Source organism: Pongo abelii, chromosome 4, assembly GCF_028885655.2.
Source record: "Pongo abelii isolate AG06213 chromosome 4, NHGRI_mPonAbe1-v2.0_pri, whole genome shotgun sequence".
Lineage (NCBI taxonomy): Eukaryota > Metazoa > Chordata > Mammalia > Primates > Hominidae > Pongo > Pongo abelii.
The window spans coordinates 118,649,232-118,666,513 of NC_071989.2; the positions used below are offsets into that span (position 1 = coordinate 118,649,232).

General features: G+C 35.0%; 1 protein-coding gene across 13 annotated transcripts in view; it reads right to left on the reverse strand.

The window, feature by feature from the left end:
• TMEM232 (transmembrane protein 232) overlaps nucleotides 1-17,282 on the reverse strand; it is a 332,283-nt gene that overhangs the window by 188,118 nt on the left and 126,883 nt on the right. For all 13 annotated transcript variants that reach the window (XR_008525429.2, XM_054555806.2, XM_054555796.2 and 10 more), the window contains 2 exons: nucleotides 17,076-17,199; nucleotides 16,019-16,268 (listed from right to left, as the gene is read on the reverse strand). Coding sequence is in view for 12 of the 13 variants with exons in the window: in XM_054555806.2 (XP_054411781.2) it covers nucleotides 16,019-16,268; nucleotides 17,076-17,199 (374 nt within the window). In the remaining variant the exon portion in view is untranslated. The remainder of the gene's footprint in view (nucleotides 1-16,018; nucleotides 16,269-17,075; nucleotides 17,200-17,282) is intronic.

Sequence of the window (17,282 nt, forward strand, 5' to 3'; positions counted from 1 at the left end):
AATGGGAGATAATAGGAAACTTTTAGTTTGAACATGTACAGGGCTAGATTAAAATTATTTGGTAGGAATGATAGCAAATCTTCTAGAGAAGAGCAGCAATGTTTTCCCTTCATCCTGGTTATTTGGGGCTTTGTGAAGATGATCAAGTAAATTTGGAGAGTGAAGTCTCACCTCTACGGTTAATAACTATTTTCCACAGGCCCCATAGATTAAGCTTTAGTTGTTGAAGCAGTGTTGACAGGGTAGAAAGTTGTCAGGTTTTCACAATGTTTGCTGGGAAAAAGCATTCTTAGACCACAAAATATAGCTTCTATTCAAGATTTGGAAAATGGAGTAAAAGTGGGCAGTCTTAGAATATTTGGCCACAGGGATTCTTCTTCCTTCACCTCATATTTAAAATTTCTAGCTTTTCTTCTCACATATTCTAAACTGAAACTCTTCTCCTCTGCCCTCCCTGCAGTTCCAAGGGCTCTGGATGACAGCTCAACCCAAGGCTGCAGTGAGCATGAGGGAGGAAAGAGTGCCTGCAGCAGTTTCTCATCCAGCTCCCTGCAGTCTCCGAAGTCCCTGACTTAGGGCTATTTTCCTGACATGTCCAGTTCCAGGCCTTTCTCACCCTTACCTTGAAGTACTAATGCAAACAAAAAAGGCAAAAGCATACAGCTGCAACCTAGAGATTTGACAAACTCATCCCAAACTAGTCACTACATACATTTTCTCAGAGAAGTTTGCAGGTTTGGAAAGAGTATATTAGATTTTTCGAACTTCTGACTTATAGGTCAACTTGTGGTACACAGCTTAATCACGGGGAAGGGGGACAGTGGAGAGAAAGAGATACAGGTCAAGTTAAGATTTAAAATTGGTCCATTTATGGCCATCTAGCAAGTTTAGAAACAACAGGGAAGGCATGTCAATAGTAACAAGTGGTATTTCTTTTATTATTATTTCTATTTTATAATAGGTACATATATTTCCAAAATTTCACTTTTAACTTATTTTAATTTTCTCTCATTTTTTTCTGCCCAGATATTTTACATTTTTGTATAAATTTTCCAATCACATCTTTTACAATTTGTGATTTTTCTGTTTTGTTTATGAAACCCTTTCTTGTTTGATGGTCATAAAGGTACTGTGCTCTATTTTCTCCAAGTTATTTTAAAAGTTTTAATTTATGAGAAATTTTTGGAACTTATGTGTGGTTATGGTACTTAATAATCACTTTTAAAAAGTCAAATAGATAATTAATTATCAAAACTATTGGTAATTCTTTCCCCCATGAAAGTGCTACATTTATGAAATATCAGCATAGAAGGCATATTTCCATACACACCCTTTCACACACACACACACACAATTACACACACAAATGTATCTCAAGTTTTTTTTTACATCAAAAACATTCTTAATATGAATGGGACATAGACATCCAAAGCCCAGAGCTGCTTAGCAATGCTTCCCTGAAAGATGGAGCACAGTAACACAAAACAGCACAGCAAGGAAAGACTTTCACATCCTATTGGTAGACTTACAAAAATAATAAGCCATAGGTAATCAGAGGGTGAGTTTATGTTACTCCTCATAAATTTTTAGATTTAAGTTTATTACTTACTTAGATTTAAACTTAGATTTAAGTTTATTACTTTTAGATTTAAGTTTATTACTACTATAGTTAAATGCACTAGAATCAAGTGTAATCTTATAACATTCTCAAAAGAACACAGTAGTTGAGCTGCTGAGTGTTATTTTATTTCAAAAACCAACCAATAAAATAAAAACTTGGAGGACATAAAAGAGCAACACAATTTCAGTGGGAAAATCGCAAGTTATAAAAAGAGAAATTAATAATAAAGCAGCATTAGACAAATGTAACTAAAATCATTCAGTATGCAAAAAGTGACAATTCATCCATTTTAAATTAGGACAGAAGTTATCAATTATTTTAGCAGATCAACATAATGAGGCATTATATATGTATGTGTGTGTGTGTCTATGCAGACACATATATACATATACACCCATAGACACACACACACAATAAATTCAGGTTAACACAAAAATAGCACAAAATACACCAGGTGAATATTAAAATAAAACATTTTACAGGTGTCTCACTAAGCTTATAAAATAAACTGTTAGACTTCATAAATCTCCAGCATATGACATTTGCTATGTTATCAAACAAGATGGTAAACTCCAAATGTGTAAATATTGTGGCTGTTCAAATTGCTAGTACCGTGACTATTAAAACTTGCAGACAATAAAACATATAACTAAGTTATGTTAGTTTGTTGTGCACAAACCTGACATTTTCTCTGTTAAAGGAAAGTCATTACTATATTTAGTTGCCAACCCACCAGCCATACCCTACTCTTTCCTTGAAAATAGAAGCCACTTTTGTACCCAGACAGATCCTAGGAAATAATTCTTATGGGTCATCTTTTATTATGATGATGGTTTCATGGGTACATGTGTATATATATATATATATATATATATACACACACATATATATGTCAAACTTGTCAGGCTGTACAGCTTAAATATGCACATTGTATTGTCTGTCAATTATACCTCAATAAAATTATTTTAGGAATCTAAAAAATAGATACATTTGGTTAACTTCTGTATATGTATATAATATAATCAGTGATATTATACTTTTAGATGTGTCAGCACACAGAACAGTGAATGATTAAGATTGCCTCAATTCTATTGCTAACATATATATACATTTTTTAAGAGTAAAATATTTTCCATGTATAAAAACCACAACCTTATTACTGAATACTTTCTTGAATAACCTTCACCAAGGTAAGAGATATATGAAAGATCTAATAGAGTATCATTAAAAGTTTTAATTGGTTCTAAGATACCAATTAACTCTCACTTACTTTTTAAAAAGGAATTATTGCTCTGTGCTAATGTTTTTTTCTAAGTTAAAATGAATCAAAATGAAGCATACAAAGCTATTTCACAACTGTGACATATATTTCATTCACTACTGTCATTGGAGAACCGGCTTAGAAAACCATTCTCAACAAACAAATGAAAGGAAGAATGCCATATTTTACTTTTTCCATTCTGAGACAACACTGAATGGAAAAGTACTTGGGTCCTATACACGTCTTCACATCATATTATATTATTGGAATAAATTATTGTAAATCCAGGCAAAGATGACAACACAACAAACTCCCAGCAAACGTAAGAAGTTAATTATAAGCCATATGGAAAATATGTTTTTCATGTACTACAAAAAATTACCACAAGAACTTGGCAGTAAGCAAAGAGATGAGAGATGACAGCAGGGTGGAGAGGTGGTGAGGGAAACCAATGCAATTATCTTCACATACTGGAAGGGCTAGAACGCGAGAAAATGAATCGATTCATTTTGGTTGCATCTAGGGCACAAAATTTAAGCCCAGGTTTGGAAAATATGGAAAGAAAAATTTCATTGTAGTATAAGGACAGATCTTTCAGAGTCCAAAAGTGGAAAGACCTGCTTTGGGAGACTGGGAGTCCTACCTGTCTGTTGACTTTTAAGCAGACTTTGTTCACTGTTTGCAAACATCTGGAAGAGATTCGTGCATTAGATGAGTGCTGTATGACTGAGAAGACTTAGTACTCTGAGATATTTTGGGGTCTATCATTCATTATCTATTTCTAAATATTTCACCCTCTTATACAAGACACACTAACTCAGTGTCTGTTAGTTTCCCACAGAAGACATCATTTCCAAGTTTTATTATCACAACACAGACTCCAGATAATTCAGGCTTCTAAAAAATCTATTATTTTTTCACTGTGAAACCAAAGTAGGAACATAGGAAGATGGCATTTCAAAGTTGAAAGATAGAACACAAAGCTGTGCTTCCCTGTTAGTAAAGATATATATAAGTCATCAAAAATAAATACTAACAGTCTGGATGCATACGGGTCTGTAACAGGAATTAAGAAAAATATTTTCCTCTGTAATGAGAACATTTTACTATCATGTTTAACAGCTAAATGTATAGGCTAGGTGTTCTCAATCTATAACGTGGGAAGTGTTTTAATGACACAGACCCCTGGACCCCACCTTTTAAAAAGTCTGATGCAAAGTTCTAGAAAAGGCCCAGGAACTTATGTTAAAAATATGGATCACACATGATATAGGGTCTGTGGCAAATAATGCTATAGGATAATGACTGAGAGAATTTCTCAATGTCACCTTTTGCACATTCTCCAACATGCAGATGGACGTTTGTTAAAATTTCATTGAATGAACCATCTAGTCTAGTTAGTTCAGTATAGGGAAGCAGTTATTAGCATGGACTCCAAAATGAGAATGCCTTCATTCAGTCTCAAATGTACCATTTATTAATTATACTTCTTTGGACAATTAAACTTTTATTGCCTCAGTTTTCTCCCTCGAAAATGGGGATAATATGAGTATCTGTGTCATAATCTTGTTGTAATGATTAATGAGTTAAATGATGCACGTCAAGTGCCTAGAAAATGCCTGGAACATTCAAAGAGCTCAATAAATACATAAAATAAAGTTAATTGTTAATATCTTTTATGACCCATAAAGGCAAAATGTTTTTCAAAATCAGAATCTCAACAGGGATCAAGCAAAAATTCTGTATGTTTAAATAAATTAATTTTATTCACGTTCCCTCATAGTTTTCCAGCTCAAAATAATCTCTTCTTTGAGACTATGCTGAAAAAATTTGTATTTCAAATAAGGGTTTATTTAGGTACTTGAACATATTCAAACTTTCCTGCAGCTTAACTCTATTAAGACATGTGTAGGATGGTTCTCCATAAAAGGAATAATAAAAGTCAGACTCTTTGAATTTCAACCAAATGTCAAATGCATAAGAAATATTTGTAAGCATATAAAAAATTTTATATTCAATAAAAAACCACCACTCAGCACTACAGTTACTAGCCAGAGACCCCAACTTGAATTAATAGCCATTTGACTCTGTGAAAAGCTTGTCTCACACAAACCTCAGAGTGGAAAAGGGACATGTTAAGTAGCCTTCTTGTCCTCTAGATTCTTCAAGTTCTACTCCTGTATCAGATAAACAGGGGTCCCCAAACCTACCAGTCCGTGTCCTGTTAGGAACTGGGCCATACATAGGAGATGAATGGCCAGTGAGTGAACATTATCACTTGAGCTCTACCTCCTGTCAGATCAGTGGTATTACATTCTCATAGGAACATGAACCCTATTGTGAACTGTGCATGAGTGGGATCTAAGTTGCTGCTCCTTATGAAAATTTAACTAATGCCTGATGATCTGAGATGAAGCAGTTTCATCAAAACCATCCCCCACCCCACTCCACCCCACTGTCAGGGGAAAAACTGCCTTCCAGGAAACTGGTCTCTGGTGCCAAAAATGTTGGGGATCACCGAGATAAGATCAAAGGAAAACATCTTCACATTATCTTCATGGGGGTTGTATTCATCTGTTTTCACACTGCTGTAAAGAACTTCCCTGAGACTGAGTAATTTATAAATAAAAGAGGTTTAATTGACTCACAGTTCCACATGGCTAGGGAAGCCTCAGGAAACTTATAATCATGGTGGAAGGGGAAGCAAGCACCTTTTTCACAAGGCAGCAGGAGAGAGAAGAGCAAAGGAGAAACTTTCAAACACGTATAAAACCATCAGATCTCATGAGAACTCACTCACTATCATGAGAACAGCATGAGGGAAACCGTCCTCATGATCTAGTCACCTCCCTCCCTAGACACATGGAGATTATAGGTCTCAACATGTAGGGATTACAATTGGAAGAGATTTGGGTGGGGAACACAGAGCTAAACCATATCAGGAGTCATTATTTTAATTTCTTAGAATAATGCCTTCACAAAACCATGATTTAAATTGTTTCTTTGTAATAAAGGTTTTATGTAAAAATGGTCCATAAGAACATTATTTGAGGCCAAGTGTGGTGTCTCACGCCTATAATCTCAGTACTCTGGGAGGCCCAAATGGGTGGATCACTTACTGCCAGGAGTTTGAGACCAGCCTGAGCAACATGGCAAAACCTGGACTCTACTAAAAATACAAAAATTAGTCAAGCATGGTGACACACACCTGTAATCCCAGCTACTTGGGAGGCTGTGGAATGAGAATCTCTTGATACTATCTTAAATGATTTTCAGTGTCATATGTACCTTATATATAAATAAAGTAAGATTCCTCCAGATATGCAATGTATATAGGAATAAGCATTACAAAAAGAAATACTTCCTCACCTATAGTTTCTCACTATAATAATATTAAACTACATTAACCACCATAATATCTATTAACATTTACTGGGCCTTTACCATGCACTAGGTAATATGCCAAGAGTCTGTATGTTTCCATAGTTTTTTCTCACCCAACGTCCTATCCCATGGACAGTATTCTTATCATAAGTATTAGGTAATGAAAATAAGTTTTAGAAAAATTAAATGCTTTGATTTAGGATTCTGATATTCAAGTGACAAAATTAAAATACAGTATGAGTTCATTTGACTCCAGATCTGGGTTTTTTTCACTCTAAACAAAAGACTTACTAATGTTAAAGGTATTATTATGAGAAAAAATAATTTTCAATTAAATAAAGCAGAAGCTCCAGATTATTTATATCACTTTTCAGAAAGACAGACCCTTATCTCTCAGTAAGTATGTTGAAAAAGCCCACACAGATGATACTACCTTTGGAACCCTCTATTTTCTGTGGTCCTGTGGAACTGGGCTTTATTACCAATGATCATGCATGCAGGACACCCAGAAAAAATCATTTTCTCTATGTGGAAGAATTACTCAGTAATGCTACAAAGGATCATGTTACAATGGACCACATCAGTACAGTTTTCAATTCCTATTATTTGACTGGTGAGATACTTGACAATGTATTTGTCATGTAATGGCTTTTCTTGGTAGTGACTTACATAAAAGCCAAAGATCCAGTAGAAACATGAAGCAGAGATCAAAAGTTTACATCTAGAGGTGTTATATTCTCTGGTTACGACAGAGATGAAGAAAATTGAAGAATATATCCTTGGGACATCTTTACCTAAATTTTCAACATGTTATCAACTTATTTCAATCATTTCTCACAAGAAACCACAAAGCTTTGGTAAGAATTGAGCATTTCAAAATAGAATCATCAGTGAGACAAATGCCACTAGTACTATTTATGGCTTCTACAAGAAGTTAGATGTCATAGAAAAATGTACTGACTTTTGACTATGAAGAGGCACTTTTCATATGTCTATCCTCTTTAATGCAGATCAAACCTTTAAAAGCATTCAACATTACAACACCTATTTGTCCACCGTGTTGAGAAAACATTGATAAAATATGGGTTATTCATCTCATTTCTTAGCTCAAGTGCGAACATAAGAAAGACATCAGTGAAAGCAAAGAAAATGAAAACAAAAACAAAAACAAAAAACAAACAAAAAAAGCTATCCATTTCCTCTAAACCACTTGTGAATGTACAAAGGGCAATTTCTTCAAGAATCTAGTCTGTTAGGGATTACCTTCCGCCTCTCTATCACTGTGCCATTTTAAAGACTGAAATGCTGATAGCATGTGACCTGTAGAAATAGCTCTTTGATTCGTAACATTGTCTGGCTGTTGACACAATGGTATTCAGAACCTCCTAGTTTATTCAATGACAAATAATTATACAAAAGTAGTACCATCTTTGATGAAACTGTTGCTCACCATACAAGTATCTAGGTGGCTATCTCATCCAGGGACACAGATGGCAAAAATCAGAATTGATTGTTCTTGGATGTCATACCAAACAGAAACAAGTGTGTCTATTTAAATTTATAAAGATGAGAAAACAATGACCAAGAATAACTATATTCTTAGCAAGTGTGAGTTCACATAGTTGTCCATAATGTATGGCACTGCTCAGAAGGAGGAAAGCTCACATAATACCAAGAAGATTCTCAGTAGGTCTGCTTTGATGCCATTATAGGTAAAAAGAACAATATTTGAGCTAGGAAGCTTTTGGATGTGTTTTCCAGAAAACTGGAAATTATTAAGCTGTAGATGATTAGCAGAAAGACAAAATGTCTTCCAAGAATTCACCCAAATTCTAGGCCATCAAAATAAAGTCTTCAGGAAAAGATTTAAAAACTTCAAAATAAAAGATTAACAATGAGTAAATGAATTCAATAAAATTATGAACTTCCTGGGGAAAAATATCAGATTTTCTTTATCCATTCATCTGTTGACAGACACTTGTGAAAAATTATGAGACTCTGTCTTCTGCAACCACATGTATGGAACTAGAGGTCATTATGTTAAATGAAATAAGCCAGGTACAGCAAGACAACCTGCATATTCTTGCTTATTTGTGGGAGCTAAAAATTAAAACAATTGAACTCATGGAGATAGAGAGTAGAATGATGGTTACTAGAGGCTTGAAAGGGCAATAGGGTGATGAGGAGGAAATAGGGGTTGTCAATGGGTACAAAAAATGGAAAGAATGAATAAGCTCTAGTATTTGATGGCACGACAAAGTGCCTATAGTCAATAATAATTTATTGCACTTTTACAAATAACTAAAGAGTATAATTGGATTGTTTGTAACACAAAAGCTAAATGCTTGAGGTATTCAATACCTCATTTATCCTGATGTAATTATTACACATTGAATGCCTGTATCAAAATATCCCACATACCTGATAAATATATACACCTACTATGTATACTCAAAAGTTGACATTTAAAAATTTTTTAAAAATCAGACTGTTGGGGGAGTCTGGCAAGATGGCCGAATGGGAACAGCTCTGGTCTGCAGCTCCCAGTGAAACCAACGCAGAAGTCGGGTGATTTCTACATTTCTAACCAAAGGTACCCTTCTGGGATGAAGCTACCAGAGCAAGGAACAGGCAGCAATTTTTGCCATACTGCAGCTTCTGCTGGTGATACCCAGGCATACAGGGTCTGGAGTGGACCTCCAGCAAACTCCAGCAGACCTGCAGAAGAGGGGCCTGACTGTTAGAAGGAAAACTAAGAAACAAAAAGCAATAACATCAATATCAACTAAAAGGACACCCACTCAAAAACGCTATCCAAAATGCATCAGCATCAAAGATCAAAGGTAGATAAATTCACAAAGATGAGGGAAAACCAGTGCAAAAATGCTGAAAATTCTAAAAACCAGAATGCCTCTTCTCCTCCAAATGATTGCAACTCCTTTCCAACAAGGGCACAAAACTGTATGAAGAATGAGTTTGATGAGTTGACAGAACTAGGCTTCAAAAGGTGGGTAATAACAAACTCCTCTGAGCTAAAGGAGTATGTTCTAACCCAATACAAGGAAACTAAGAACTTTGATAAAAGATTACAGGAACGGCTAACTAGAATATCTAGTTTAGAAAATAACATAAATGATCTGATGGAGCTGAAAAACACAGCATAAGAACTTTGTGAAGCATACACAAGTATCAATAGCTGAATCGATCAAGTGGAAGAAAAGGTATCAGAGATTGAAGATCAACTTAATGAAACAAAACATAAAGACAAAATCAGAGAAAAAAGAATGAAAAGAAATGAACAAAACCTCCAAGAGATATGGGACCATGTGGAAAGACCAAACCTACGACTGATTGGTGTACCTCAAAGTGACGGGGAGAATGGAACCAAGTTGGAAAACACACTTCAGGATATTATCCAGAAGAACTTCCCCAACCTAGTAAGACAGGCCAACATGCAAATTCAGGAAATACAGAGAACACCACTAAGATACTCCTCGAGAAGAGCAACCCCAAGACACACAATTGTCTGATTCTCCAAGGCTGAAATGTGGGAAAAATTGTTAAGGGCAGCCAGAGAGAAAGATCAGGTTACCTACAAAGGGAAGCCCATCAGACTAAGAGCAGATCTCTCGGCAGAAGAGAGTGGGGGCCGATATTCAACATTCTTAAAGAAAAGAATTTTCAACCCAGAATTTCATATCAAGCCAAACTAATTTGCTTCATAAGTAAAGGAGAAATAAAATCCTTTAGAGACAAGCAAATGCTAAAGGATTTTGTCACCACCAGGCCTGCCTTACAAGAGCTCCTGAAAGAGGCATTAAATATGGAAAGGAAAGATCAGTACCAGCCACTGCAAAAACATGCCAAAATATAAAGACCAATGACACTATGAAGAAACTGCATCAACTACTGCGCAAAATAACCGGCTAGCATCATGAAGACAGGATCAAATTCACATATAACAATATTAACCTTAAATGTAAATAGGCTAAATGTCCCAGTTAAAAGACACCGACTGGAAAATTGGATAAAGAGTCAAGATCCATCAGTGTGCTGTATTCAGGAGACCCATCTCACATGCAAAGACATACATAGGCTCAAAATAAAGGAATGGAGGAATATTTACCAAGCAAATGGAAAGCAAAAATGCAGGGGTTGCAATCCTAGTCTCTGATGAAACAGACTTTAAGCCAACAAAGATAAAAAAAAAAAGACAAAGAATGGCATTACATAATGGTAAAGGGATCCACGCATCAAGAAGAGCTATCTTAAACATATATGCACCCAATACAGGAGCACTCAGATTCATAAAGCAAGTTCTTAGAGACCTACAAAGAGATATAGACTCCCACACAATAATAGTGGGAGACTTTAATAGCCCACTGTCAATATTAGACAGATCAATGAGACAGGAAATTAACAAGGATATTCAGGACTTGAACTCAGCTCTGGACCAAGTGGACCTAATAGACATCTACAAAACTCTCCACCGCAAATCAACAGAATATACACCCTTCTCAGCACCACATCACACTTATTCTAAAATCGACCACATAATTGGAAGTAAAACGCTCTTCAGCAAATGAAAAGAACGGAAATCATAACAGTCTCTCAGACCACAGTGCAATCAAATTATAACTCAGGATTAAGAAACTCACTCAAAACCACAAAACTACATGAAAGCTCAACAACCTGCTCCTGGATGACTACTGTGTAAATGATGAAATTAAGGCAGAAACAAATAAGTTCTTTGAAACCAGTGACAACAAAGGAACAACGTACCAGAATCTCTGGGACACAGCTAAAGCAGTTTTAAAAGGGGAATTTATAGTACTAAATGCCCACATCAGAAAGCCGGGAAGATCTAAAATCGACACCCTAACATCACAGTTAAAAGAACTAGAGAAGCAAGAACAAACAAATTCAAAAGCGAGCAGAAGACAAGAAATAACTAAGATCAGAGCAGAACTGAAGGAGATAGAGACACAAAAAATCCTTCAAAAAAATCAATGAATCCGGGAGCTGGTTTTTTGAAAAGAATAACAAAATAGAATGCTAGCCAGACTATTAAAGAAGAAAAGAGAGAAGAATCAAATACACGCAATAAAAAATGATAAAGGGGATATCACCACTGATCCCACAGAAACAAAAACTACCATCAGAGAATACTATAAACACCTCTATGCAAATAAACTAGAAAACCTAGAAGAAATGGATAAATTCCTGGACCCATACAACCTCCCAAGCCTAAATCAGGAAGAAGTTGGATCTCTGAAGGGACAAATAACAAGTTCTGAAATTGAGGCAGTAATTAATAGCCTACCAACCGAAAAAAAAGCCCAGAACCAGATGGAATCACAGACTAATTCTACCAGAGGTACAAAGAGGAGCTGGTACCATTCCTTCTGAAACTAATCCAAACAATAGAAAAATGGGGACTCCTCCCTAACACATTTTATGAGGCCAGCATCATCCTGATAGCAAAACCTGGCAGAGACACAACAAAAAAAGGTTTCAGGCCAATATCCCTGATGAACACCGATGTGAAAATCCTCAGTAAAACACTAGCAAACCAAAGCAGGCAGCACATAAAAAGCTTATCCACCACGATCAAGTCAGCTTCATCCCTGAGATGCAAGGCTGGTTCAACATATGCAAATCAATAAACATAATCCATCATATAAACAGAACCAATGATAAAAGCCACATGATTATCTCAATAGATGCAGAAAAGGCCTTTGATAAAATTCAACACCCCTTAATGCTAAAAGCACTCAATAAACTGGGTATTGATGAACATATCTCAAAACAATAAGAGCCATCAGTAACAAACTCATAGTCAATATCATACTGAATAGGCAAAAGCTAAAAGTATTCCCTTCAACAACTGGCACCAGACAAAGATGCCCTCTCTCACCACTCCTATTCAACATAGTATTGGAGGGAAATCAGGCAAGAGAAAGAAATGAAGGGCATTCAAATAGGAATAGAGGAAGTCAACTTCTCTCTGTTTGCAGATGACATGATTGCATATTTAGAAAACCCCATTGACTCAGCCCAAAAACTCCTCAAGCTGATAAGCAACTTCAGCAAAATCTCAGAATATAAAATTAATTTGCAAAAATCATAAGCATTCCTATACACCAGTGATAGACAGCCCAAATCATGAATGAACTCCCATTCACAATTGCTACAAAGAAAAGAAAATTCCTAGGAATCAAACTTAAAAAGGATGTGAAGGACCTCTTCAAGGAGAACTACAAACCACTGCTCAAGGAAATAAGAGAGGACACAAACAAATGGAAAAACATTCCATGCTCATGGATAGGAAGAATCAATATCGTAAAAATTGCAATAATGCCCAAATTAATTTATAGATTCAATACTATTCCCATCAAGCTACCATTGACTTTCTTCACAAAACTATAAAAAACTACATTAAATTTCATATGGAACCAAAAAAGAGTCTGTATAGCCAAGAAAATCCTAAGCAAAAAGAACAAAGTTGGAGGCATCATGCTACCTGACTTCAAACTATACTACAAGGCTATAGTAACCAAAACAGCATGGTACTGGTACCAAAACAGATATATAAACCAGTGGAACAGAACAGAGGCTTCAGAAATAACACAACGCACTTACCATCATCTGATCTTTGACAAACCTGACAAAAACAAGCAATGGGGAAAGGATTTTCTATTTAATAAATGGTGCTGGGAAAACTGGCTAGCCATATGCAGAAAAGTGAAACTGGACCCCTTACTTAAACCTTATACAAAAATTAACTCAAGATGGGTTAAAGACTTAAATGGAATATCTAAAACCACAAAAACCCTAGAAGAAAACCTAAGCAATACCATTCAGGACACAGGCATGGGCAAAGACTTCATGACTAAAACACCAAAAGCAATGGCAACAAAAGCCAAAATTGACAAATGGGATCTAAAACTAAAGAGCTTCTGCACGGCCAAAGAAACTATCATCAGAGTGAACAGGCAACCTATAGAATGGAAGAAAATTTTTTCAATCTATCTTTCTGACACAGGTCTAATATCCAGAACCTACAAGGAAATTGAACAAATTTATAAGAAAAAACAACCCCATCAACAAGTGGGCAAAGGATATTAACAGACACTACTTAAAAGAAAACATTTATGTGGCCAAAACAAGCATATGAAAAAAAGTTCATCATCACTGGTCATAAGAGAAATACAAATCAAAACCACAATAAGATACTATCTCATACCACTTAGAATAGCGATCATTAAAAAGTCAGGAAACAACAGATGCTGGAGAGGATCTGGAGAAATAGGAATGCTTTTATACTGTTGGTGGGAGTATAAATTAGTTCAACCATTGTGGAAGGCAGTGTGGAGATTCCTCAAGGATCTAGAACCAGAAATACCATTTGACCCAGCAATTGCATTACTGGGTATATAACCAAAGGATTATAAATCATTCTACTATAAACACATGCACACGTATGTTTATTGCAGCACTATTCACAATAGCAAAGAGTTGGAACCAACCCAAATGCCCATCAATAATTGACTGGATAAAGAAAATGTGGCACATATACACCATGGAATACTATACAGCCGTAAAAAGGAATGAGTTCATGTCCTTTGTGGGGACATGGATGAAGCTGGAAACCATTATTCTTAGCAAACTCACACAGGAACAGAAAACCAAACATCAGCGTGTTTGCTGGTGGGAGTTGAACAATGGGAACCCATGGACACAGGGAGGGGAATATCACACACCCGGGCCTGTTGGGGGTGGGGGGCAAGTGAAGGGAGAGCGTTAGGACAAATACCTAATGCATGAGGGGCTTAAATAGAAGAAGATGGGTCTTAAAACCACCATGGCACATGTATACCTATATAACAAGCCTGCAAGTTCTACACATGTATCCCAGAACTTAAAGTATAATAATAAATAAATTTAAAAATATCAGACTGTTGAGGAGGAAAAAAAATGTGAGTTTTGTGAGTATCCACAGAAACGTGCAATCCCATCATCATAAGATTATGCCAGAGTACAGGGGGTCATGATCAAAGGGAGGCCAAGAGGTTTCTGGGAGTAAAGATTCTTCCCATGGAGGGCCTTTTCTGGACCTACCACTAGAAGTCAAGAAAAACTAACCTACATAGCCAGACAAGAATTGAAGGCCAAAATTGTAGATGAGTCTGTTTAGTGGTGGTTTAAAAATCATGTATTGAGCTGCTATGTAGGAAAATTTCTGACATTCTGAAGAATTAAAATTGTGAACAGCAAAAGAAATGAATACCTTCATTTATCTTCACTTTATTAATAATATAAACATGGAAGAAATACAATTTTTGTACTTAAGAATAAAGATCTGTTTAAAATTGGCACCAATAAAAAAATAAAAGCTTGAGAAGTGGGAAAAGGTCACACTAATTACACTCAGAAGCTGGGTTTCAATCTATTGATTAAGCAAAAAATATATTGAAGGCAATTTAAAAATAGTGAGCAAGTTTTTGAGAATGAAATGTGTATCTACTTCCAAAGTCTTACTATTTAAAATTATATTCAATCATAATTTCCCCCAAATCAGTGAATTATGGTTTTGGCTAAAGACAGTATCTTACTTCTTTAAATCCTTCCAAAATCTTGCAATTATATCTGAAATTTAATGATTTATTTAATTACATTATAAATCCACTATCATAACTGCTTACCTATTATGTATTATTATGCTAGATGCTGGGTTACTAGAAATATAATTCAGACATGATTCTTCAGTATCAATTATCTCAGCATTTAATGGACATGAGAGTCACAAACACAATAGACTATAATAATATATAAATTGCAATTATTTTTCACAATAAATCTGTAGTTTTATTCAACCACAAAAGACTACTTTGAGTTAACATTGTCCCCATAGTGCTCTTGGAAAAATCAAAATATTTTATTCTGTTATCTCCCATAAATACAGTAGCAAAATGACCTTTAGTCCTGAGACGTAAGACAGCTACTATTTGATGGACTATAAGATGTCAGGTGTGAATATTGTACTAGAATATTTGAGTGAAGTAATTGTAGAGAAATCCTCTGGGCAGGAAAGGAACAAGAGGGAAACAGTAAATGCCTAAAGAAAATGGAGGAAAGAAGATAAATCCTATGGGGAACAAAATAAAAATAAAGAGGAAATAAACTTCATATACACTACCCAGGTTTGCCTAAATCCATCTTTTGTTTTCAAGGTATATAATTTGAATCATCAGTCAACCGAATCTAATTTTTATTTCAGTTGTTTTAAAATTATTGATAAAAATTTTCTGGCTGGGCACAGTGGTTCATGAATGTAATCCCAGCACTTTGGAAGGCAAACGTGGTGGATCACTTGAGGTCAGGAGTTTGAGACCAGCCTGGCCAACATGGCAAAACCCCAGCTCTACTAAAAATACAAAACTTAGCCAGGCATGGTGGTGAGTGTCTGTAGTCCCAGCTACTCAGGAGGCTGAGGGAGGAGAAAGGCTTGAAGCAGAAGAGGAGGTTACAGTGAGCAGGGATCACACCACTGCATCGCAGCCTGGGTGACAGAGTGACACCTGGCCTCCAAAAAAAAAAAAAAAAAAATCATGTTATATTCTTCCAAAATTTGTAAAATTTATAATTATTTGCTATTTCTAAATATCAACTTTTTGTAGAATGCTTACTACTATATTTAGACAGTGACACTTAAAAATATTACTCATCAAAGTGAAAAACAATCTACTTACAATTCTCTGACATTTTTGAAGAGAAATATTCCAAAAGACTTAAAATACTTGTTTCCTTTAATTCTGGAGGTACTGATTTGTCCAAGTATAAAATATTTTTTTGTGAACTTTTACAGTGACAGAAACCAATTAAAGCAGTTTTTCGCAAATCAGAAGTGGCTGCATACAAGCAGATTTCTGCAAGAATTACTGTATATATGTAGACTACATTCCAGGCCCAGGAAAAATCATCTACCTTGCAACTTTCTTCCTGAAATAAAAAAATAGATATTTGATCATCAAAATATGTCTTTGCATATCAATAACTACATAGTGTACTTATAATAATTGTTAAAAAAACCATAATAAACTAATATTTCTAAATGTGTTCATTAAAAAATGGGTTTAACCATGAGTGGATTGCATAAAATACAGTTCAAAGAATAAAAAATATAGACAGCTAATAATTATATAAAGAACAACTTTGCAATTTACTTAGCAGTCAATGGAATGTAAATTAATTCAATGAGATACTATTTTCCATATCATATTCAAAAGGAACCTTTTGATATACAGCTCCATTGTAGTGTGTGACACTTTCATTTATTGTTCATAGGAATCCAAGAAAGTTATTAATATATCTTATGGAGAATAATTTGGACATCTGTCCCAAAAATTTTGAAAGAAACTTCACAGTATTTCACTTGGTAATTTAATTTTATTAGCCTACTCTAAAGAAACAGAAGTGTTGATAGAGATTTTATGTATGAGAATAACAATTCAACATTACTTATAATTAACTGTGAACAATTAGAAACAAATTTAATAACCAACAATACAGAAATGTTTCAATAAGTGATCTTACCCCAACCAAAATATAAATTTTAATATTATGTAATGAAAATGAAAAATGTTTATGATAAATGGTAACTGTGAATTTGCTTTTATATTTAATTAAATTTATTATTATAAAGTTATGCATATTATATGTGCTAATATGATATACAATCTAAATAGTGGCAAAAATAAAATCTGTTTCTCTTCGGTTCTCTTTTCACATATAAATTAGCAATGTTACCTGATTTTGAACAGACATAATGCTTGAAACAAAATCTCTCACTATGTCCATTAAAGCTTTCAAGCAGGCCATGTTTAATTTGGCAGCCTCCCCAAGGACCAGTAAAGCCAGTACTGAATCCAACCTGAAAATTTTATGGAGGAAAGGATAAAGATTGTAATGGAAAATAATAATAATAATCAACTTTTAATGTAAAAAAATGTAATA